Source organism: Pseudonaja textilis, chromosome 2 (genome assembly GCF_049901715.1).
Source record: "Pseudonaja textilis isolate UNSWEBS1 chromosome 2, rPseTex1.2, whole genome shotgun sequence".
Taxonomy (NCBI): Eukaryota; Metazoa; Chordata; class Lepidosauria; order Squamata; family Elapidae; genus Pseudonaja; species Pseudonaja textilis.
This window is the reverse complement of record NC_141991.1, coordinates 109,435,245-109,458,459: the sequence shown is the minus strand read 5'-3', so window position 1 is coordinate 109,458,459 and position 23,215 is coordinate 109,435,245. Positions and strand designations below refer to the sequence as shown.

At 37.4% G+C, this 23,215-nt stretch overlaps 1 protein-coding gene across 3 annotated transcripts in view; it reads left to right on the top strand.

Moving 5' to 3' along the window:
- The window catches only part of SLC38A12 (solute carrier family 38 member 12), a 69,472-nt gene extending 46,595 nt beyond the window's left edge, over positions 1–22,877 (top strand). For all 3 annotated transcript variants that reach the window (XM_087924898.1, XM_026701942.2, XM_087924899.1), the window contains exons 9-10: positions 2,981–3,074; positions 20,613–22,877. In XM_087924898.1, the coding sequence (XP_087781024.1) occupies positions 2,981–3,074; positions 20,613–21,373 (855 nt within the window). In that variant the 3' untranslated portion in view covers positions 21,374–22,877. The remainder of the gene's footprint in view (positions 1–2,980; positions 3,075–20,612) is intronic.
- Positions 22,878–23,215: the final 338 nt, after the last annotated feature.

The window sequence follows — 23,215 nt, the reverse complement described above, 5'->3', positions numbered from 1 at the left end:
GAATATTAAAATAATACATGAACAAAATACCGGCAAGAAAAGCATTACATGGTCAATTTCTTTAAAAGATGGTGTGATGACCCAGGGTGGGATACAAAAGCAACAATGTCACAAAAACAGGTGAAGTCCCTTTAATTCCTTCAACTTGGCTTTAAAGGTCCAATTATCATTGACTGGAGAAAAAACTCCCCACAAACAGTTGCGAAAAGGAAGAACTTCCATTCAAACTCAAAACATATATAAATAGAAAAAAAACAACACAAAACACACTGAAGGATTAATGAAACAAGGCAGGATAAGGGCTTGAAGACGTCCACAGATATTGAAATACACACACTGGGAAAGACGCCAGAACTCAGATAAGAACTGACAGACTAGAAATATTTTCACACTTTGCTTCCAGCACTGGCCCATGCGCAGTTTGTCCTTTTAAACAGTCCTCACAGCTGCAGCCCCTGAAGGGGATCAAGGCCCTTTCCTCCCCATAGACCACGCCATTCACTTTTCTCCCTTATCTGCTCCTCCCTGCGTCCCTTAGGATGAAGGTGGGTGTTGAGGTAATTCCCCGTTAGGAGAATGAGCACATACAGGGAGACGTATTTGAGAGAAGTGTTTGAATAATACACACACAGTACACAGATACACTGTACAGTAAATGTAGGTTTTTACTTCAAGAAAGGTTTAAGCAAAGTCCAAAATAAGCAGTCCAAAGTCATTCACAGGTAAAATCAGTCAGTTTTTCAATCCAGGGATAATAGAAATATCAAATTCCAGTGTCAAAAACAGTTCAGTATCAGACTTACATCAAATCCAGTAATATCAGTCAATTAGGAAAAATGGAACGGCAATACTTTCCAACAGAAGGAAACAGAGATACTCACTCAGACACACTCTCTTCTGAGACTAAGACTAAGACTAAAACAATCCCGGTTTCTGACTCCATCTTATTGTTATCCATCTTAAACATCCAATTGCAGTTTTTGCAATCTCTTAAAGACATAGTACTAAAATGTTTGTCCTGGTTTATATATTTCTAACCCAAATACCTGTTAGGTGACTTATATTCCTAACAGGGGGGATGGGCCTGGGTCTTCCTCTGAATGCCCAGCTGGCCTGTACCCTTCCCCAGTTTCTTCCACAATCTCCGGAGCCACATTCCCTCTCCCTGTCGGTTGTTCCTCCTTTCCCTCAGAGTCAGATTCTAACAGGGGGATGACAGACGGCAGGGAAAGTGGAAAAGATAAAATTTGGCAATAGCTTACAATTGGAAGAATTAAAAAAAGAAAGAAACTGGAGGCTTGATTTTGGCTGCTTAAGAGCAAACTATTTAAACTAATACAATCAAGGCCAGAACTGGAAAAAAAAATAATCAAATGATTCAAGGTGCAGATTGTGCAAAGAAGAAGAAATAGTAGATTTTACAGCTCGTGCAAGAAGATTCACAAACCGATTATGATAAATTATCATGACCCAGTAATGTAAATTAGTGGGAGAATATAGTTGGGAAAAAATAATTGAAAAATGAGCAGGTTAAAATATTGTGGGATTTCCAAATACAACCTGATAAAGTCTTGCATAATACAACAGATTTAAGTGTGGTTGAAAAGAAGAATGGATAATTATTATGTGGATAATTGATGTGACAATTTCAGGGGTAGTAGAATAGAAGACAAAGAATTGGAGATCACCAAGCATCACAAATATCACAAAGTTGAAAGATTATGGCATAAACTGACTGTGGTCACAGTGGTTATTGGTACATTGGGTGGTATATGAAAAAGCCTCGGATGACACTTGATAAACTGCACATTGACAAAATTTCCATCTATTAATTACAAAGGCCACATGACTTGGATCTGCATATCTACCACTCTGATACATTACAATATGCTAGGTTCTTGGAAATAACTCCATGCTTATGAAGGCTAACACATGTTAAAGAACTGGTAGCTGTAATTTCATATTGTGTATATAATAATAATAATCTAGAGAACTTGTAAAATGTTTATGATATGCTTTAAGAGATACTTCTGAACATTTTGGAAATCCCTTGAAAGGAAATGTGGAAACAGGTTATTGATAATCCCATAAAACTGGATTAATTCTGACAATATGGTTTATGCACCACTACTGTTGGTTTTTGAAAATATGGCCGTGAGATGAGTTCCTGAACCAAATATTTTAAAAAAGTTAACTTTGAATCTCCCATCATTTTTTTCAACACCTTGGTTAACAAGGAGAGACATGATTGCACCTGGGATATATGTCCAAATAAAAATGAAATGCATGCTCATGAACACATTCACTTTCTTCTATCTTACGTGACAAAACATGAATATTCAGTAGGACAAATAACAAGTTAAGGGTGATTTTCATCGAGTCAAGCAGAGTGAAAAGAAAGTCTGTTTTAGACTTCAGTCCCAACTGGATTTGTCCACCTTTCTGTCAATTAAAAAAAAGACATAATGGATGATTAATCAAGTCAGTAGTGAAACGTGCAAGAAATATTGGCTGCTTTTGCACCTACATAAATGTGTATTCTGAATTTTTGTTTGCTATTTTTCACTTTCTCTGATGATGCATTCTATATGACATATTTTAGTATTAATGATATACGTTTAATAAGCCAGTTTGGAACAAATTTGAGTCTTACTAAAAATATCAAAATTTGTTTCTTCTTTGGAGAAATTTGCAAAAAACATTAATAATGGATGGTAGGTATAATCTGAGGTAGAGAAACTTGTATAGCACTGTCTACCAGCTGAATGTGATGAAGCCTATTAGTATTATGCCTCGTACCTTAATCAAAATAATAAGTAAATTGTTTAATAAGCAAATTTATTCTTTTTTAAGTGAATAATAATTGGTAAAACACTATTTCAATGAATTCTTTATACTTCTACCAGTTTCCTTAATCTGCATTGTTTTCTCAATTGTTTTTCTTAATCTTAATTATTTTTCTCAATTGTTTTTCTTTCAGGCAGTATTTACTCTTCTTTTGGGTCCTTTCACCTTTTTTAATGTGCAGAAAACTAAATATCTTCAGATCATGACATCGCTAATGAGGTGGTTAGGTAAGTCTACAAGTCACAGATATTTTGTGTCCTTTTTTACTCCCCCACTCCCGCCTGTATATGTATGCATGCACAATGGACTTTCCGACTGAGACTTTTAAGCAACGATGTAGTGCAAAAACCACTTATTCAGTCAGGCATGCCCTCCTTCTCTCCCTTGGGATATAATCAAATTTTAAATAGTTACTTCCACCCCCCACCCCACCCCAAAGAGAGATTTTAATGGGCATTATTAAACCCAGAATCAAAGAGATCAAGGTGCTAATAATATCCCAATTATCTATGGTTAACTCATTATTTGAATATATTACCATCATAATAAAAGAGACTGTGCTAGTGTGTTCATCACTTTTGGGGTTTATTTTTTGTATGCTTCTTAAAATTTGTCATGAAATACATAAATGCAGTCTGAATGTTTCATCTGAACACATATGTAACTCTTTAATGGAGCACTATAGAAAGATCAACAGCTGTTTGCAATTAAACCAAATGTTATATTAAATTTGATATAATTGAAAAAATATCTTAGGTAATTGCTTTTGTATTACAAAATTGACATTTGTTGGGTGTGACTGATCATAAAGAATCTGTTCTTTGCCAGACTTACTTTGTGTTAACTCGCAAAGAGCATGCTAATAACATATCTTTGATTTCCATAAATCTGTTTCTCTCTATATATTGATTTTTCTAGATCAGGGTTTTGAATCTTTTTTTTTTTTCAGGCTGCAGAACTTGCTAGTTTAAAATAAAAAAATTCCCCTGGTGATTCCCATCCAGGGATGCTACATTGTGTGTTCCTGTAACTCGAAGTTATTTAGGGTCTCAAGGAAATGGCTCTTTCATTCCTTTTAGTGGAGATGCTTGGAATAGAAAAAAAGGATGCCCTTCCTCAGAGCTGCTGAGATATGAGTAGGCAAAGTGTGGCTAAACTCAGCCCGAGACTTTATTTCAGTGCCATAATACCGTATAAGAAATGCCAGTCTCAAATATGCTTCAAATTGTTCTCAGGTTGCCACTATCTTTCAGTGTTTATAATCAAACTGAACAATGAACAGAACTTCCTAATGAACTCTGGTACCTTGTATGGAAAAAAAAATAATAGAAAGATATCTGAGGAGTAGCAAATATGGGCAGAAAGAATATGAAAGGAACATAAGTTAGACTTTTTTTATCTTAAGGGTTAAATTTCTCCCCAAATTCCTGCCATTTCTCAGTACTGTCGTATAAACCTGGGGTGGTAATTTCTTTTTAATATAACCAAACACTCTTATGGATCAATTAGCTTACTCCACACGTGTTGGAGTTGCCTGCTCCCACAGTCTGTGCCACCTCTTAGCTGTCACCAATGGCATCTTCTCTATTCAGCCATTCTGCCCTTGGTTACTCTCCTCCTGGATCATGCAGTGACTCTACTTGTCACTCAGTGTTGCTGTTTTAACTGCAATTAATCCATAATGTGATATTTATCTGTAGTTTACTTGTAGATAAGCAAGTTAAACAGTTACATATTATGAATCTTGGATGTGTAGAGACAAGATTCCTCAATTTGGACTGTATAAGTTACATAAACCATATGCTCAAGAAGAATGGGATTGCTCTAAGACTCTCAAGAACTTAACTTGAGTTTGTGTACCTTGTGTTAGATATTCTGTTTGGCAGCAAAATGGTTGCCACACTATCAGTATCTCCTCTTCCAGGCAGCAGAAGTTTTTTAAATAGAAAGTCTCCAAAAACAATGGGAGTGATTTATTAGAATTGCTCTGATATCTTTTAACAATATAAAAAGATGCATTGTGTTGTAGATGCAGGAATTAGCTAAAATTCAGTGTTTTATGCAAGAAAACATGAAGGATTTAATAATCCGCATTTTAAGGACTGCTGAAATGATATAAGCTGATATGGTGTAAAGTTCTCTATGATTACATCAGAAGAAATACAGTGGACAGTAGTTTAATACATACAGTATAAACTAAAAGTTATCCTTATACAGAATCAGTCCTAAAGATGTATTAACTAAAATAGTTGATTGTGTTTGATCCAGTTAATTAATAAAGCTTCCCCATACTTCTCTCCTTTGTGTCAATTATATTTCAGACTCCAACAAGTCTTTTATGTTACAAAATTAAACCAGTCTACTTCTGACTTTTTTTATACAGCATGAAAGTAAGAAGGTAAATTAGAGTTTTATTACTTTTTTCTAAACAGAAGAATGTACATTTAAATAATTGAATGTAAAAGCAGTGAAGAAATAAATCTGAGCCCTAAGGAAAAAAGTTCATTTTATTATTAAGAGGGAAAGCTGGCTTCACACATCATGTTGAGCACAAAGAGATTTGCTTAATTTTGCCATACTGTGTTGTGTGAACTCATTTAAGGAATCACAATTTATGTTTTAACATTCCATATGATCCTAAGATTCCTAACCATTATGGTGTTTTCAATAAATCATGGTTTAGCATAGTGAGTGAACTCATTCTTGATTTAAGTAAGAATAAACTTAAGTTCAGAAAACAATTTCAAAGTCAAAAACTTAAGACGTACCTATACATTATTCTTATGTTTTTAAAAGACTCCAGACTTTGACACTTATCCAAATGACCGGTTGGTTTCTCCAGCAAACTGACCATTTTAGAAATAGCTTTGGGAATTGCAGCTGTTTCAGAACCAAGTGCACAATAAATAAACATTCACATCAGATTAAGTGACAGGCATGAGGATGCAACATATTCCAGACACTTTCAGCAAGAATCTGAATTGGGATTTCATTAAAATGAAATGAGTTTTGTAAACCTATTGTTATTAGTAATCACATCTGGTTTTGGTGTAATTGAGATTCACAGTTGTCGTTGCCTCTGAAAAGCTTACTTTGCGCATGGTGACAGTTAAAAATTATTACTTTTGCATCACTGTTGTTGTTGTTTTTGTTGTTGTTGTTGTATAGACTTTGAATTCTTAGCTGTGGCCATGTATTTTGAAATTAAAAAGTATCTAGCAGACCCACCTAGCAAAATCAGTTTTGCTATTATGCAAATTGTGACTGGGGAGAACTGTTCTCAATATTTAGAGCCGTGGCTAATATAATAATATATAAAATCTGTTACTAAGTTAATGACATTAATCTGTCTATATCATTAGATTTTATCCAGGTGAAGTGAAAAAAAAAAGCTGAGTCCTCATGAAAAGCTTGTATAATTTATTCCTCCTTAGATTTTAATTTACATGTGCCAGGGTTGGTTTTTGAGAAGCCTGAACCATCTTACGTATGTTTAGGATTTTATTTAACTAGTATCTGTAGCTCATAAAGTTTATATATGTGCCCACATAAAACCATTTTTCTGGATTCTCTCAGAGAGGATAAGAGTGGCTCTCATAAATAATATGAGAGAAGAACATATTTTCACAGATATAGAATTGAAATATTTTCCATTTTATAGTATAAATATGATTGGTAGGTACTAGTCTTCCTTTACCCCAGGCCTTTCAACTTTCAAAAGGAAAATGGGGGATTTGAGGGAATGAGATATTGTTTTATCAATGGTTTCCATTCTATAATAGAGATGTGAAACCTAAAATAATTCTGTTTTTTTCTAGTGTCAGCTTCAAGTTCTTTTCTGTCTCTTGCACAGAGGTGGATTTGTAGCTGTGCAGATGCAGATAGATAGATTCCACAAAACATCCATAACAAAGTACATTTATTGGTACATCAAGTATTTCATAACTCACATTTGTGACGAAGTTCTTCTTTAATGACCAATCCTTTGTATATCAGCCTTGCAGGTAAAAGATGGTTATCTCCTAACCTATCTCATAGCGATAGAAAGAAGGTGCTATGAGATAGAGAGTTCAGACAAAGAATGAGGGAAACCTCCCCCAATCCACCAAGGGTCAATCCAGTGACCAATCAGGATTACAGATGTGGTCATGTGACATGAACTACATTTCCCAGGATAGCTTTAACTACATTTACCATGTTGCATTCCCTTAAGGGGACAGCTCATAATTCCTAAGTAACTATCCATTTCCCATAGACTGGCTGGGACAGCACACTCACCGCCTGGAATTGTAAATTCCACTATTAAAGGAAGAGTAAAAAATTAACTATAAACTAAGATAAGCAGTAAACAGTAATACTAACTGAATAGCAGATAACTATATAGCTAAGATCAACAGTTAGCTATGTAACTAAGAAAAACAGTAAACATTATTAATAAAACATCAAACAAAGCAAAGCATGCAAAGCTTGAGGTTCAATCTTCAAGTTCGTCCTCTTGGTGCAAGTCTGCTGGTCACCTCTGGTGGCCTTTTAGGGTGTACAGGTACTCTCGATAGCAAAGGTGAAAGTCTGCTGGTCACCTCTGGTGGCCTTTTAGGTTGTACAGGTACTCTTGGTGGCAAAGGTGAAAGTCTGCTGGTCGTTTTTGGCAGCCTTTTAGGGTTGGAACGGTACTCTTGCTTCCACAGTGTCAAAGGACATCGGGAAGCTGCTGGAAAGGGTGTTGCGGAGGCATATGCCCATGTAGAGCGTCTTAGTGGACGTCTGGTGGTTGTTGGCGACCATTTAGGGTGTCCTAGCAAAAGTGTACTGATCGCCAGCGGCCTTTTACGTTGGAACGGCATTTTTGTTTTCAATGGTGCTAAAGGGCATCAGACGGCGGTTGGAATGGATGGTGCTAAGGCATGTGCCTGAGTTGAAGCCTGCATCTGGGCGTCACTGACAGTTCCTACTATCCCCCATCCCAGTGGAGATTTGATGGCCACTAGGCTGTCTACAGGGCCGCTGACTGACTCAGAGAAGAGAAAGGCGTGTGGGGCATTATTTCCCAGCAAGAGTAGGATATCAGCCTCTGGATCTAGAGCAGGAAAGTGATGAGCTAGGTGCTGTAGGTGAGGCATGGTACGTTCGGTATCCCATCGCATTCAAATACAAGCAGTAGTGGGAACTGGGAACTTCCATCCAATGACTCTATGCAGAGTCCAGTAGCTCTCCTCTGCGCCATGCTTCTTGGTCCATGGCACGTTGATACAGTGAAGGGAAGTTTTTCTGGTTGCAATTTAAAGAGGTCGAAGAATGCAGATCTGGCCAGGGTTCAGGTTCTTTGAGTGTCTCTCCGCACGTACATTTTCATGGCATCTTCAGGGCGTCCTTCAGGATACACTTTGGCTAAGCAGATGGGAAGACATGAACGAGGGTGTGGTGAGTTGGTGCACAGTGCTATGCAGTTGATGCTCATGCTTGGTTTTGGTTGCAGTTTCTCAGTCTGCCGAGAAGCCCTGCATGCTTCTGTGTTACGTTGCGGCTCCTTTTCTGAAGGAAGGTTACGAGGTATCTGCAGTGGCGGCCTGGAGTCTGGATGCAGCACGGTCGGGTGCTGGTCACTTTTGCAGACATGACATTGCACTTTGGTTGTGCAGTATTTGGGCAAATGTTTGGATTCGCAGCACTTGTAGCAGTATGGGTACTCTCTTAGCAATTCTTTTCGTTGGGTCAGTGATTTCGCTGCAGTGCAGATGTTCAGCAAGTGAAGAGTGTTGTGGACATAGGACAAAACTGTATTCTCCTTGTGTTCGGAGATCTAAATTGGGTTGTATCTGAGGAGTTCTCTCCCCAACTGTGTGTGGATGAGGAGTTGATCTTGGTGTCATGGACAACCATGAAGGGTCTTTCTCTGGTAGTATGTATAAGGCCTGAGGGTGATATATGGTTGCTCTTGTATCTTCTGTTATTAGGAGGACTAACAGCTCTGAGTCCACAGGCTCAGTGTGTGTTGCACACTGTCGCCTGGTGGGACACGAATTCTTCAAGAAGTGTGAAAGGTATAAAATGGTGGCGACCCTTGGCCATGAAGGTGTCAGTCAACTGGAGCCACTTTTCAATTAGCACCTGTGGAAGTTTTCGAACAATTTTGTTCTGTGTGTCAATGTGTTCGAGACAGGCGAGTCCCAGTAAGTTGGGATCCTGTTGTGCTTTTCTCAGCTGGACAAGTATGTTAGCGAGATCTATGATTTGGCGAGGCTTGTCGATAGGAATTTTAGGAAAACTGTTGAGGCTATCCAGGAGTGTTGCTTCTACATCCTTGGAAGTGCCATACAGTTTGTCAACCTTTTCCATGATAACCATAGGGCAGCAGCCGGGTCGTCTTAAGTGGGATTTCAAAAGTGCCCTCGATATGTCAGTAGACTGTGGCCCTAGCCATGCTATCAAGTGTCTGATTATTTCATCAGGGTTCAGGCGTGCCATCTGAACGGGGCGCAGGAAAAGTTTCTTCCATACTAGATATTCACTGCCTGGCTTGTCAGAGAATCTACAAACTCTGTTGGCATGCAAATTTAGCTTTCCACTCTGTACAGCCAAGTTTCTCCAGTAATCTTCAGCATTTGCTGAGTTGGGGGGAGATATTGACGTAGAGGGTTCTCCCCCTGGATTCTCATAGGGTGGGTTTGGGTTGTAAGTCAATGACGGGTTGCAGTCTTCTTCCCAGTACTTACAGAGGATGTCATCCTCCCATACTGGGGACGATGGTCGAGTGTCATGCTGCTGTGTCGGTTGGGCATAGTTATCTTGTGGTGCCTGGGAGCCGGATTGGTATTGAGATTGTGGCAGGAATGCTGCTGCCTGTGGATTGAGGGTGGCAGTTGTCATTGATGGCATGTCGACTTGTCGAGAAGTCATTGTGAGCACTGTAAGGCTAATTTGCTCATCTGGCAAGCCATGAGATGTTGGAGTAGGGATGCTAGTGTTGGAAAGAGAATCTCGGACCTTATTATGTACAACATCAGTTGGGAAAGGTTTGCTGTTGGAGGAAAGTGAATCTCGTACTTTAGGTCATACAACATCAGTTATGTAAATAATGTGTAGAGTCTGTAGTTAGGTTCATCCCTGTGCTTCTCTGGTTGTGGGAGACTGTTAGGCAACTGAGGTGGTTCCAGCTGCTCGTTTTGAAGCGAGTGCTGCTCATCCACATAGGCCTTGACCCGTGTATCTGGGCTCTCTTCTCCCAACTCGTCGAGGTCGAAGTTGAGGGAGGTAGCGTTGGCCACCTTCTGCCATGCTGCGGCCCATGTTGTTTTCCCTGCCGTCTCTCTTTGTCATTCGAGTAACTCCACTTGGGCCTGAGCTTTGGCTATTTCAGCTTGTTGATTGGCCTGAGCTTTGGCTATTTCGGCTTGTTGTTTGGACAGTTTAGCCTTCTGCCATTTCACCTCTGTCGTAACACGTACATCTGCCTCTGCTGCTGCAGCTTCAACTTGGGCTTCTACAACTTGTTTGGCGTAACTTGCTGCTTTGGAGGCCTGAGATGCACCGCTACAATGGGAGGATGTTCTGGAAGGATGGTGGGGAGCCATGATGCCTTCCCTTAAGGGGACAGCTCATAATTCCTAAGTAACTATCCAATTCCCATAGACTGGCTGGGACAGCACAAGTTCATCAAGGGAGGTTTTGTCTGGGGTACTTGTTCTTACAGATAGATTTACAACTGTTTGTTTAGGAACCATTCAAAGTTACAATGGCACTAAAAATGCGACTTGTGATCATTTTTCACACAAACGTTGCAGCGTTTTCATGGTCACATGATCAAAACTCAGACATTTGGCAACCGACTCAGAATTTTGATGGTTGATCTGCCCCAGGGTCATGTGATCCCCCTTTGTGAGCTTGTGTTCTGGCAAGCAAAGTCAGTGGGGAAGCCAGAATCACTTAACAATTGTGTGACTACGTTAACAACTGCAGTGATTCCCTTAACAAATGTGACAAGGAAGGTCATATAACGACCTTTATACGATGGGGCAAAACTTACTTAACTCTCCGCTTAGCATGTGGAATATCAGACATTTTGGACTCAGTTGTGGTTGTAAGTCGAAGACTACCTGTAGGATTTTCCTGAAGACTGGAAATGTAGTAGGGTTTTTTCCTGATAGGTATAAAAATTTTGCAGCTTAAAAAATGAAAAAGCCTAGCCTGCTTTTAAAATCAACCTCTGCTGTTTCCTGGAAGGAACCTAATGGGCATTCCAAAAAGGCCTTTTAAGGTTTTTTTTCAAAAGCCACAGGGGATCTGTCAGCTAGTAAGTACTTTACACCTCTGTGATTTTTCTGTACAGTGGAGAAGATATTCTACTGGACTTTGCTTGTGTAAGGAGGTTTTTGACAAACAAAGTATCCAGAATCCAATTCCAGATGAAAGAAAGATGAAAATTTTATATCTGTTGGTGGTAAAGTTGCATATCATCCATGAGTGTGCCAATAAAATGCAGCAGAAATATTAATTTGGTTAAGATCCTTTTTTCTCAGATGTTGTAAACTTTGAAGAGAAAATTTGTAAATAATTTCAAAAATCACTTTTAATTCCAGTGTTACAATCTTTAACTTGATTAGTTAAGTACAGTACTACATAGCATAATCAGGCTTAAAAAATTAAACTTATCAAATTTCAAACAGGCCTCTTTTCATATTTTAAGATGTAGTTTCTAAAGTCCGACTACAATATTGAAGACTTTTATTATAGGAGAGAGCCTGTTGTGAGCCAAAGAACCTTTCTTTCCATAAAATATGTTCGAAAGAGAATTTTCCCAGGGATATCATGATTTTGTCTCCTTTGCCTTCTCTTTCCCTCAAGATTCTTCTTCCCACTAAAATCCTGCTACTTTTTTTTCATGAAGAATGAAGCAAGAAACACATATTTAAAGAGAGTGATTCATTATCATTATGCTCTAGAATATTGACTCTCAGCTTTGAAGGGAATATGTGTCATGCCAGGAGCTATTGCTGATAGATAGCTCTGTCATAAATGTGTCAAAATGTTTAATAGTTGTTTGCTTAAACAAATGGTTTTAAATTGGATCAAGAGAGCAATGTGGTTTAGGCCCCTCCCTTTATATCATGATGATACGGTATGATTTTATGCTCTTATCTAATGTAGATTGAAGCAGTGACAACTAGAATAAGATATATTCTGTTGATTAATATTAAGGCTGTGAAATTTGTGACACAAAATAAGGTAGAATTGCTAAAAGGTTTGAAAACGGAAATCTTAATTTTCATCTACTCCTCTACATGTTTGTTACTTTGTTATAACATAAGATCACCTCAGGAGCATCCTTTCAGTCTGTTTAAGAACAGTCCTTTTGACATTGGCTCAGTTGTTCTATAAGCTTCTAGAGTTGTTTCTAGAATTGCGAAAATATTGTGTCTAGTGCTTGAGGAAGAATACAACACCTGCTGGATTCTTAATTGGCATTTTTGAGAAGGTTAGACATGTTGCTCAATTCCTCTCTCCCAAAATGCTCTGTGGTATCCCAGAAAGGACAAAAACAACCCCTGCAAATAAATGGGATGCTATAGGCAGATGTTTGCTTCACAGATGCCACATCTCCATTTTATTTTTAATTATAATATTGAGGGGGCATGTGAAAGTAAAGTGAGAAAGAAAACTAAGTGAACATTGAAAAAAGGTACATTTGGAGAAGCATCAAAAGGAGCATCCACCTGGGCGGCAGGACAGTGAAGTTGTCTAAATTTGTTTTTCCTGTTTTTGAAAATATGTGTACTTTTTTTTTACTTGATGATACTTTGTAGAGCTACTTTTTAACCTGCTTGTTTTCTTTGTTTTCATTTTTCACCTTTATTTCTTTTATTTTCTCTGGATTTCTTAGAAGTTTATTTCTTTCTGCATGCATGTAATTGTTTTTTGTTGCCCTATGTCCAACAATTAAGGGCTCCCATATAAAATTTGTATCCAGTTGTAACACTCTAGAAGTAGAATGATAGAAGTACAGTGTTGTACCACCCAAAATATCTATCATTCTATTTATTTTCTTAAATTGCATGTATTCAGGTCTGCATTTAAGTAACAGATACAACTTACGTTTTGACAAACTGAAAGTTATATCAATTTTGTAATAAAGATATATGCAGGTAAATATTTTAACATTTTTTATTTGAAGAGGAATAGCTAGTATAATACCCATTGACTTCATAGTTAACTTTCATAAAAGTGGATGTTTGTATTTTTTCTCATTACTTGAGGATCCTGAAGTTAGATGAACAGGGCATGTCCCATATGCCACCAAGTCCTAGCTTTAATACTTGTTATCAAGAGTTATTAACCTCTTTGTTTTGATTTATTGTTGGACATAACTGGGTTTTAGAACATTGTCTTCATCTTGCTGCCTTTCAGGGACAGAAAGATACATTTATCGTATGAATATTCAGCTTTGCAGTGCCTGCACCTCAAGCAAGAAAATGTTCCCATTATCACTAGGAAAGAAATTGCTAAGATAATTGCTAAATATCTTGAATTGCATCAGACTTTTGTGAATTGTAGATCGGGGGAACCAAACATTTCCAGGAAAACCTTTGGTTTACAGCTTATAAAATATAAGGTAAACCAGATCACTCCGAGAGGAAAAAAAGAGCTAACATTTTAATGATGTTTCTGAGTATTTTAAAAATAACTAGCATTGATGATGTTACCTACTTTGGATAATGAAATGTCTGCAAGAAAATAACCAAGCTCAGAGAGCACCAGTCATAACTTGTTTTGAAAAGTTTCAAGGTTCATTATAAGTAGCTTGCATTTTGTTCATATGTGCTATACAAAAATGGAGTCAGATGTTACAAATAATTCTAACATAAAAATAATTGTGTATGTCCATTCATTCATGAGTTTTCTGCTCCATAATAGTTGATGAATTCATTTTTTTAAAAAAAATCTGAATGTATGGTAATGTCGGAAACCAGTTACCAGATACAAACCATTTAACTGCACAGACGCAAAGTTATGCATATATTCATATCATTCAAACAACAAACTTTATAATCTTTCATAATGGTTTGCTTTTTTTTTTTTTAAGAGTTGGATTACTTCATATAAAATGCCTAGTTTAAATTCCTTATAGCTCACAGAAGAGTAAAATATTCTCTGAGTAGAGCAGCTCTATTCTTATGGCAGTAGAAAATACATATTCTCTTTCATCCTAGGGGACAAATGCAGAATAATGGGTCTAATTATATGAAGACAAATTATTCCAGGTATTGTAAATGGTATGAACTTTTTTTTAACAGAAAAAGCATTTAGATAGTAGTGGAACCAATTTAGGAAATTGGTGGGTTTCCCCATCAATTTGTTCAGTAGAGGCCAGATGGGACAACTACAGCCACAGATATCGTTATATTGCTTTCCACGTATAGAAAAGATTTGGACTTAATGGCGTAAATTGCCTCTTCCAACACTATAGATTCTGTAAAATATCAATTCACTGTTGCCTGTGGTCTCTAAGTTTGGACCTGACCTTCCAGCACAGAAATAATTCGTACTCTTTTTTAAAAGAAATTCAAATGTTACGAAGTGAACATCAGAATTATTCCCAAACTGAGTGATTGGTGACTTGCCTCCTGGAAGTGAGCTTGAGAATGCTATGTATAAAGTTGCTAGGTGACATTAAACCAAAGGGTTCGGAAAGATTGTGTTTGCTGGGGCATACCACTGGTACTCCCATGCTACTATTATGGGAAATAATGAGCAGTCTCTACCTGATAAAGGGAACTTTGGGAGGATATGGGTCAGATCTTCACCCTTGAATGAACAGAAAGAGTAGAGATATATTGTTTCACTCTCCAGCAGGAGAAGAAGTACAGAGGTCATATGGTTAAACATAATTAAGCTCCAGCAGTGTTTATGGGACTATGTACCATAAATCGAACTCTTTTCTCCAAATAGAGAGTTAGATATTTTCCACTTGCATTTTCTGAAAAGACTAACTTGTCTTGCTTGATATACCTTTCTTTGAAGTTACCATTTGGTATTGCGTCTGTTGTCCTACTCCTGTCAGGATATGTGAGCTTGCAATTCTTGCTGCCTTGCTGATAATATTTTATGTCTTTGTGAGAGTTCTAGATAATTTGAAGATCTTTGTACCTTTCCTGTGGTGATTTAGCGCTTTTGTACATAATTGTTTTTAGAAGCAATAAAAGACCTGTAACTGTTACAGGTTGAGCTTTAAGGTTGCTTTCTTCCACGAAGGGAAAAAAAAATCTTCAAAACAGAAAGCTGCTTTTCTCCATGTAGAATAACTTAACATAATATAGTCCAAAAAAATGTTATGGTCCCATGGATAGACAGTTGGATTTGGAAAATGAAAACCAGGATTCAATCTTCCTTTTGTATTGAAATGATGCCATAACAGTTTCTAAGAACTAAGAAAGGAGGATATTTGTAGCTCAGGGTTGACATGAGGGATCCTTGGTGCTCTCTGAGCTTGTTTGCACAAGCAACTTAATCAGGATTACACAACCTAATCCTTTCCTTTCTTAACAAACCTATTCCTTTAACCCTAAAAATTAGCTGCATATTTTTCAAAGAATTCTAATTTATTTTTTATTTTTTATTTTACTGAACCATTGGGAAAACTACCTGACTGTGGTGTAACATGGGATCCTTGTGGAAGTAACAGCAAAAAAAAAAAAAGTACAATTTGTGAATTAAAAAAACAAAGGAAGAAATAGACAGTAGATACTAACTCATTTTAAGAAAAGAGAAGGAATCCTGGCTCTCCAAAGGCAGCAGACCATCAAAGATGCAATGGACTCTAGTACCCTAATACTCATGGGAAGAACCAACTTTTTAGACTTCCAGAATGTGAGGAGTGTAGGAGCCTGCTGGATTTGAATGGGAAGGGTATTCCACAGGACAGGGGCTGCTGTGGAGAAGGTACACAACTTAAATCCCATGAAGTGACAGCATTTAAAAGAACAGATGTGAAATGGGCGCACCCTATCAGATCTGGTTGGACAGGCAGATTTTTCTATTCAGAAATTCAGAAAGGGTTGTACAAATATTGCAGAATGATTTTCAAATTAAGGACACAATTCTGTGGTTCCTAATGAGGCACCAGCATCCAGAAGCTGGTATTTGGACATTTTCCCCTTGCAGGAACAGACATCTTTTTTGTTCCTTGTAGAACAAAAGTAAAAAAGTAGTAGAAGTAAAATAAAATAGAATATTGTGAATATAGTCTGCATGCCAGAATGCAGACTTAAAGATTCACAGTCTACAACTGTGAAATAGCCCTTTGTCAAATACAATATTCAGTGCCAGATACCCAACTGCTTTCTCTGTTGGATAAAGACATGTTTAGTTTTCGGACTTCCGGTTTGCAAGGCTTCGGTGGCGGCAGGAATCTGCGATTGTGTGCGGTCCCTGCTGCGCTCGCCGCCGAAGTGCCTCCGATCCATTTGGATCTGGAGGATATGGTTGCCCCAGAGAGGCAGCTGAAGAGAGAGGAGATCTGGACAGGGGCTTGGGAGTATCGCAAACCCCCTCCTCAGCTGGCAAAACTCCTTTTTCCCAAGGCGGTGGAGTGGCGGTCAGTAATGGCCACCACAAAGAAGCCTGCAACGGGGTAAGATTGTGCAGGAGGAAGTTGGAGAAAGTGAAAGTTTTTTGGGTGAACCCAGGACAGCAAGGAACCTTGACACACCCTGGAAATTTAATTGTTTGAATGACACATTGTTTCCCAAGGAGTGTGAAAGCGGCGGAAGAAGATTTAAAAGGGAAAGTTATTTTTTCTCACTCTCCCTCCCCATGGAAATAGTTGATGGAAATTGGAAAAATCTGCTTGGGCACAGAAGGTAACTAAACCTGAAATTTAAAGCCAAGGGGATAAAAGATTTCTGAATATTGGAATTTTGCTATAAGTGGGAGGGAAGAGGTAAAGAACTTTTTAAAGATTGTATTGAAGGAGACTGCTTGGAATTTATAAGATCAGAAATAAGTGGCAATTAGACTTCTAGAAATTTACTTTGGAACTGTGTAACTGAATTCTACCCCAAGAAGAAAAAATATAAAAAGAAGAAAGTGCTAAATGAAACAATTTGTTCTGATTTGGATTGCTTTGTGACTTTGGGATTTTTGGGAACTATTTCTTGAAAGACTAAAAACATTTAGGTTGTTTTTAAGGAAAAAAAAATGTCATTATCAGTGGAAGAATTACAAATGGAATTTCAAAAGCTAAAAGAAGAGGAACAAGAAGGCAAGGGCTCTTCTGTATCTATTTTTCATTTTTTAGAAGTGGCAATTTCTACCTACCAAGAAATACAACAACAAGGAAGCTGGGATGGAGAAGAAGAAGCCATCTTTAATGGACAGATAATCTTAGTTAAGGAAGAAGAGAGGAAGGAGGGAAATAAAATGGAGAATTTAGAACCTAAAAAAGCAACCAAAGAAGGGAAAAATAAGATGAAAAATCAATACAATGTCAGAAAGCAACAGAAAAGAGAAATACAACAGAGAGGAAAGATTTAAGAGAATGGAGTTTGAGAGATGTGGGGGTAAAAAGGCTAGAATTGATAAGAAAGGAAGGGGAAAAGGAAAGAGAAGTCATAAAGGTTTAAAACAAGATGTTAAAAAACAGGTTTTTTCAGAGATAAAGGGTAAACTATAACTTTAAAAAATGATTCTGCAAAAGTACATAAGATTGTATTATAGATATTAGTATTTGAAATTGAGTTAGAAAACTGAAATATAATATGAGTTAATAATGTATTAAAGGGAATGTATAAAAATGTTTAAGATTTAACAATAGAGTTTAACTTCCTATGGAATATTGTCTTTACTATTTCATAAACTTAATCCTCTTTTTTTTCTTTTTGTTTTATTATTCTAAAATGTGATACTTAGAATGTACTAAGAAGAATCAGTATGGAAAGTATGTATTATTTTAAGTGTTAAATTTAGGGGAAAGATAAAAAGTTGTCATACTTCAACCAGTCATTACAGGAGAAATATTGTATTAGAAAGAAAAGAAAAATAGATAATTGAAAGAGAACGGACAAAAGATGCAAGTATAATTATTTAAACTGAGATGAAATAAATAAATAAAGAATTAAGAGAGTGAATGAAGAGAGAAAATATATAGAAAATATAGAATATTAAATAAGATATGAAATAGTATATTACTGAGCATGAATTTGATTTATGTCTGTACAAAAAGATGTTACCTGGGGTAAGCCGCTTTCCAAAAAGAAGTTTTATATATTTATGTTTTGTGTTTTGTTTGTTTACCAAAACGTTAGAAGAAGAGACGTTAGAAGAGAACAATGAAATTTTAAATAAGACAGATGGATATAATGAATATGTACAATTTTAAGTAAAAGAAATATAATTGAATAGAAGGAAAGGGAGAAATAAAGAGAAGTTGGGAAAAGATATGAAGTTGAACAGATAAGATGAATATACATATTAAACTGTATTGGTATGGAAATGTGATAATTTGGAATTATCCTGTCTTTAAATAAGATGTTTTATTTGTTGTTGTTTTTTTAGAAAAGATGTTCTATGTTATTCTACATTTTGTTTGTTTGTGTATTGTTTTTTAAAATTAATAAAACTTGGTTTTTTTTTAAAAAGACATGTTTAGTTTTGTTTTTTTTAAATAACAAAGTTGTTGGATAACTAACAGAGTTTTTATGCTCCCAGGAACCTCTCCAAGAAGCTGCAGAAGTTGAAGCAGTAATTGAAGTGGCAGAATATTTACTTTAGGAAGCTTTTGTTGTTTGTTGTTTTTGTTTTTAGAAACAGGTAGATAAGTATAGCTAGGAATTTGTGCCGGCTAGTCTTTTTGTTTCTGTGTTCTGTGTTGTTGAGTCTCATTAATTTTTTTGCACAAGTTATAGAATTCAATCTTTAATTTCAGCCTTCATGTTTTTAGCTATTTACTGGGTTCTCTGATGTTTTGAAGTAATTTATGACCTGTAGTACATTGCATCTGAAGATTAAAAACAGATACAACACAGCAGCAGCCCTATTTATATTACAACAGTTTGATTGTTTGTTTTTTAAGAAAATGAGTCTTTGGGGTTAAAAGTGGCTGTAAATACTATTATCAGTTATTGGAAACATGTCATTATGAATCCCAAGAAAATTAGCTTTAAGTTTTGTTTACAGTTAACATTTTTATACAGGTGGATTTGTCCTAGGTTATGTGGGATGCTTTTGTGATCTTGAAACAGTGAGCCCCTTTGAAGTGTGGAGTAAATACCTTGCCTCCAAAGTATAGATGATTGAGAGCAAACTAAAAATACTGTAGTCTTATTTGATCTTTAGATTTGCTACATTAACTAAACCAGGTGACCAACAGAAGGTAGACCAGTTTGAGGAGGCAGTAATCTGAAATGGATTTTTGTGAAAGCTCACACATTATTGAAATCAAATCCAGAGCCTAACGTCTATGTTCAGTAACTCACTGCTCCTTAATTCCATTTGGGGTATTTTGAGCTGAGCCACCTTGTCCCTACAATTGGTAGGTCTTGAAATTCTCATGAAGAAAAAGAGTAAATTCTGTAAGACAGAAGTCTGCTCACATTGGGCATACATGATGAAAATCAGTACTGAAAGAATCCAGGTGGGAGCTGAGGGGAGCTAGTTCCTTAGAGCGAAAGATTTTATTATGAAACAATAAACTACAATGGTACATCTTCTAAGGTGTATGTATTTTTATGCAAAAAAGAAAGAGGAAAATAATAGAAAATAAAAAGCACAATAAATGATAACTTACCTAAGTTTGTTGTGATTGCAGTTAGCCACAGGCAGCAAATTTGATTGTTGTTGATTCAGAACAATGTTGGTGATTTCTTTATACCATTTGCAAGATTTCCTGTCCTGTCAGTTTTTTAAAAATTTAACAAATGCTGCCCTGAACCACAGGGCATGTGCTCTTGCGCTGCCAGAGGCAATTTTTTAAATGACTTTTCATCTGAAGTGGTATATGTTTATGCTAAGAAGTTTTTTTTCATGCAACTTTATTAGCACAAACGAGACAAGAACCCTCAAATGAAGGGACCGTGTGTACATTCTTGTACAATTCAAATGTGAAATAGGTGCTCCGGAGGACAAACAGTGGTATTTAGAAGAGCCTAAGCAGAGCCTTATATAACCCCTTTTCAATCTTCAGTACAATCAGGTGGATTGTTCATGTACTGATAAACCTTCATGACTCGTAACTCATAAAAAAGATTGAGACTCTAGAAAGAGTGCATAGAAGAACAACAAAGATGATTAGGGGACTGGAGGCTAAAACATATAAAGAACGGTTGCAGGAACTGGGTATGTCTAGTTTGATGAAAGGAAGGACTAGAGGTGGCACGTTAAGTGTTTCAGTGTCTCAGGGGCTGCCACAAAGAAGAGGGAGTCAAGCTATTCTCCAAAGCACCTGAGGGTAGGACGAGAAGCAATGGGTGGAAACTAGTCAAGGAGAGAAGCAACGTAGAACTAAGGAGAAATTTCCTGACAGTTGGGACAATTCATCGGTGGAACGACTTACTTCCAGAAGTTGTGAATGCTCCAATATTGGAAGTATTCAAGAAGAGATTGGACAACCATTTGTGAGAAATAGTATAGGGTTTCCTGCCTGAGTAGGGGGTTGGACTAGAAGACCTCCAAGATTAGAGGGGGGAAAGTTACAAAAGTTAGGATCCTGTCTACTTCTCTGACTTAACTCTGTTCCTTCTCTCTTCTTCCCTTCCCCCTCCCTCTTTTTGTTTCAGCATTCATCATCATGATCATTGTGGCCCTCCTCCGAATCACCAAGGGTCAAGGGGAAGGTCACCCCCCTCTGGCTCAGCTCTCAGGAGTACGGAATCTCTTTGGAGTCTGCGTTTATTCCTTCATGTGTCAGCACTCCCTGCCATCCCTCATCACTCCCATCTCCAAGAAGAAGCATGTTAACAAGCTAGTCCTGCTGGATTACACCTTGATCCTGGGTTTCTACAGCCTTCTGTCTTTCACTGCTATCTATTGTTTCCGCAATGGGACTCTAATGGACATGTACACACTCAACTTCACAAACTGTGACATCATCAGCATTGCTTTTATCCGCTACTTCCTGGGACTCTTCCCAGTCTTCACCATCAGTACAAACTTTCCTATAATTGCTGTGACTTTAAGAAATAATTGGAAAACTCTCTTCCACCGAGAAGGGGGAACCTACCCATGGGTAGTGGACAGGATTTTTTTCCCAGTCATCACACTAATTCCTCCAATTATTGTGGCTTTCTGTACTCATGATCTGGAATCCTTGGTGGGAATCACTGGTGCCTATGCTGGAAATGGGATCCAGTACATCATTCCTGCTTTTTTAGCGTACTATAGTCGGAAGGAAACACAAATGACCTTTAGAAATAGCACACTCAATAAACATTTGTCCCCTTTCCGGCACACCTTCTGGATTGGGTTTGTGCTGCTCTGGGGACTTTTTTGTTTTTTGTTTGTGACTGCAAATATCATTTTAAGTGAAACAAAAAACTGATGGAGCAATATTGCTGGTTAAGATGATCTCTAAGACTTCAGTTCCAGGTATTGCACCTCATAAGGATATTTTTAAGCTAATTTAAGATTACACTTTTAAACTACTAATACAATATTGAGCTTGATGCTCATTTGAGGCACCTTGCTACTTGTTCAGCTCCCTTTCAGATTCTGATTTTCCATTTCATGCACAAAACAATTGGACATCAGGCTGCTACGACCACTTTTTAAGCAGGGTATTTTCCTCTCTTATTAGAAGATGTCAGAGACTGTTGGATGTGCATCTAATCCCTCACATGATGGAAAAGACCAGTTTTACTAAAAGTTTTGCTTTTAGTAGTCAAGCCAATAGCCAATGACTCAAGCAAATTACTTACTCAGAGCTGCTTCCCTAATCATTCATATTCTTTCTGAAGTGACTTTCTCTCCTACCAACTCATTGAATATTAGGAGCAAAATGAAAGCAACTGATGGAACTTGGTTTCATAACAGTTAATATTGCATGCTGTATGTGGCAACCTAAGCACTCTGGAATGGGTAGAGGAGCCCCACCACTTCCCCTTCTCCCCTAGTCCTGCTTTGATTGTTTCCCCCATTTGTTTCTCAGCCTTCCCAACACTTTTCCAGGTTGCCTTCTTTCATATAAAGCAGTCCTGTGACTGAAACTTGCCAAGCTTTAAGCTTTGTGGTTATTTTAGCTCAGAGATTTCCCTCCTCAATTTGTCTATGTACAACATGGGTCTGAGCAGGAGGTCCTATCATGAACTATACACTTGGTTGATACAAAGCCACCTCTTGATAAGTAATAAGGAATGTTTCCCAGTATAATGCTTTATTTTCTCTCTATACTGCTAACAGAATCATGCTAGTGTCACAGCAGCAGGGCAGGCCCTGTGCTTTCTCTATGGGTGTGAAAATGTTGATTACTTACTAAAGGACTACTTTGATAAATGTGGAGAGCAGCTGATATTGTCTTGATGCAATATGTTATGATTAAATTTATCTACAGAATTTTATAAATTGGGAGAGAGGGGAACTATAGAAAGTGGAAAGAGACTTGTTCTGAAAGCCATTCCACTTAATGTCAGAATACTACAAACGATGCCTCCTAACTCTTGCTAAATCATGAACTCCAGGCAGTGAAATCTCATTTCTCTCTCTCCTTAAACTGATGATCACATCATAAAATGTAAACGTCAAAGACTTTAGAGATTGTTGAGTCCAATGACATCCCAGGGTATGGTTCAGCTATATAGCCTCAGAGCTTATAGCTATCCACACTCTGTGCAAACACCTCTTGTGAAGTCGGTCATCATCTGAAGGAATCTGTTTAGCAGTTCCTATTATAAGGAAATTCAGATGATCCATTACTAATTCCTTCCATCGTTTGCCATTCTGTCTTCTGAAATAACTTTGAACAATGCTGTATACCACCCAGAGTCACTTCCTGTGAGGTGGGTGGCCATATACATTTGATTAATAAATACATAAATAAATAAAAACAATTCCCTCTCTACACGACAGTCATTCCGCTACTTAAAGACAATTCCCTGCAGTCTTCTCTTCTCCAGGTTATCTATCTCCTCATAACGTTTTCCTTCCAGGTTCCTTGTCATCCTAGCTGCTGTTTTGGGATGCTATGTAAACCAAACTAAATGAGTAAATAGCAGTTTGTCAAAGTCATCACTAAAATGCAATGCCCAGAACTGGATGCAGTATTCTAGGTGTAGTGCTGTTCTCTTTTTCTCTTGAATCAGGCTGTTATATGATAACTATGCCTTCTGGGGAAAAAATGGGACAGGGGAGTTTGAAAGAGAATTCCCAACCTCCATCACCTATTACA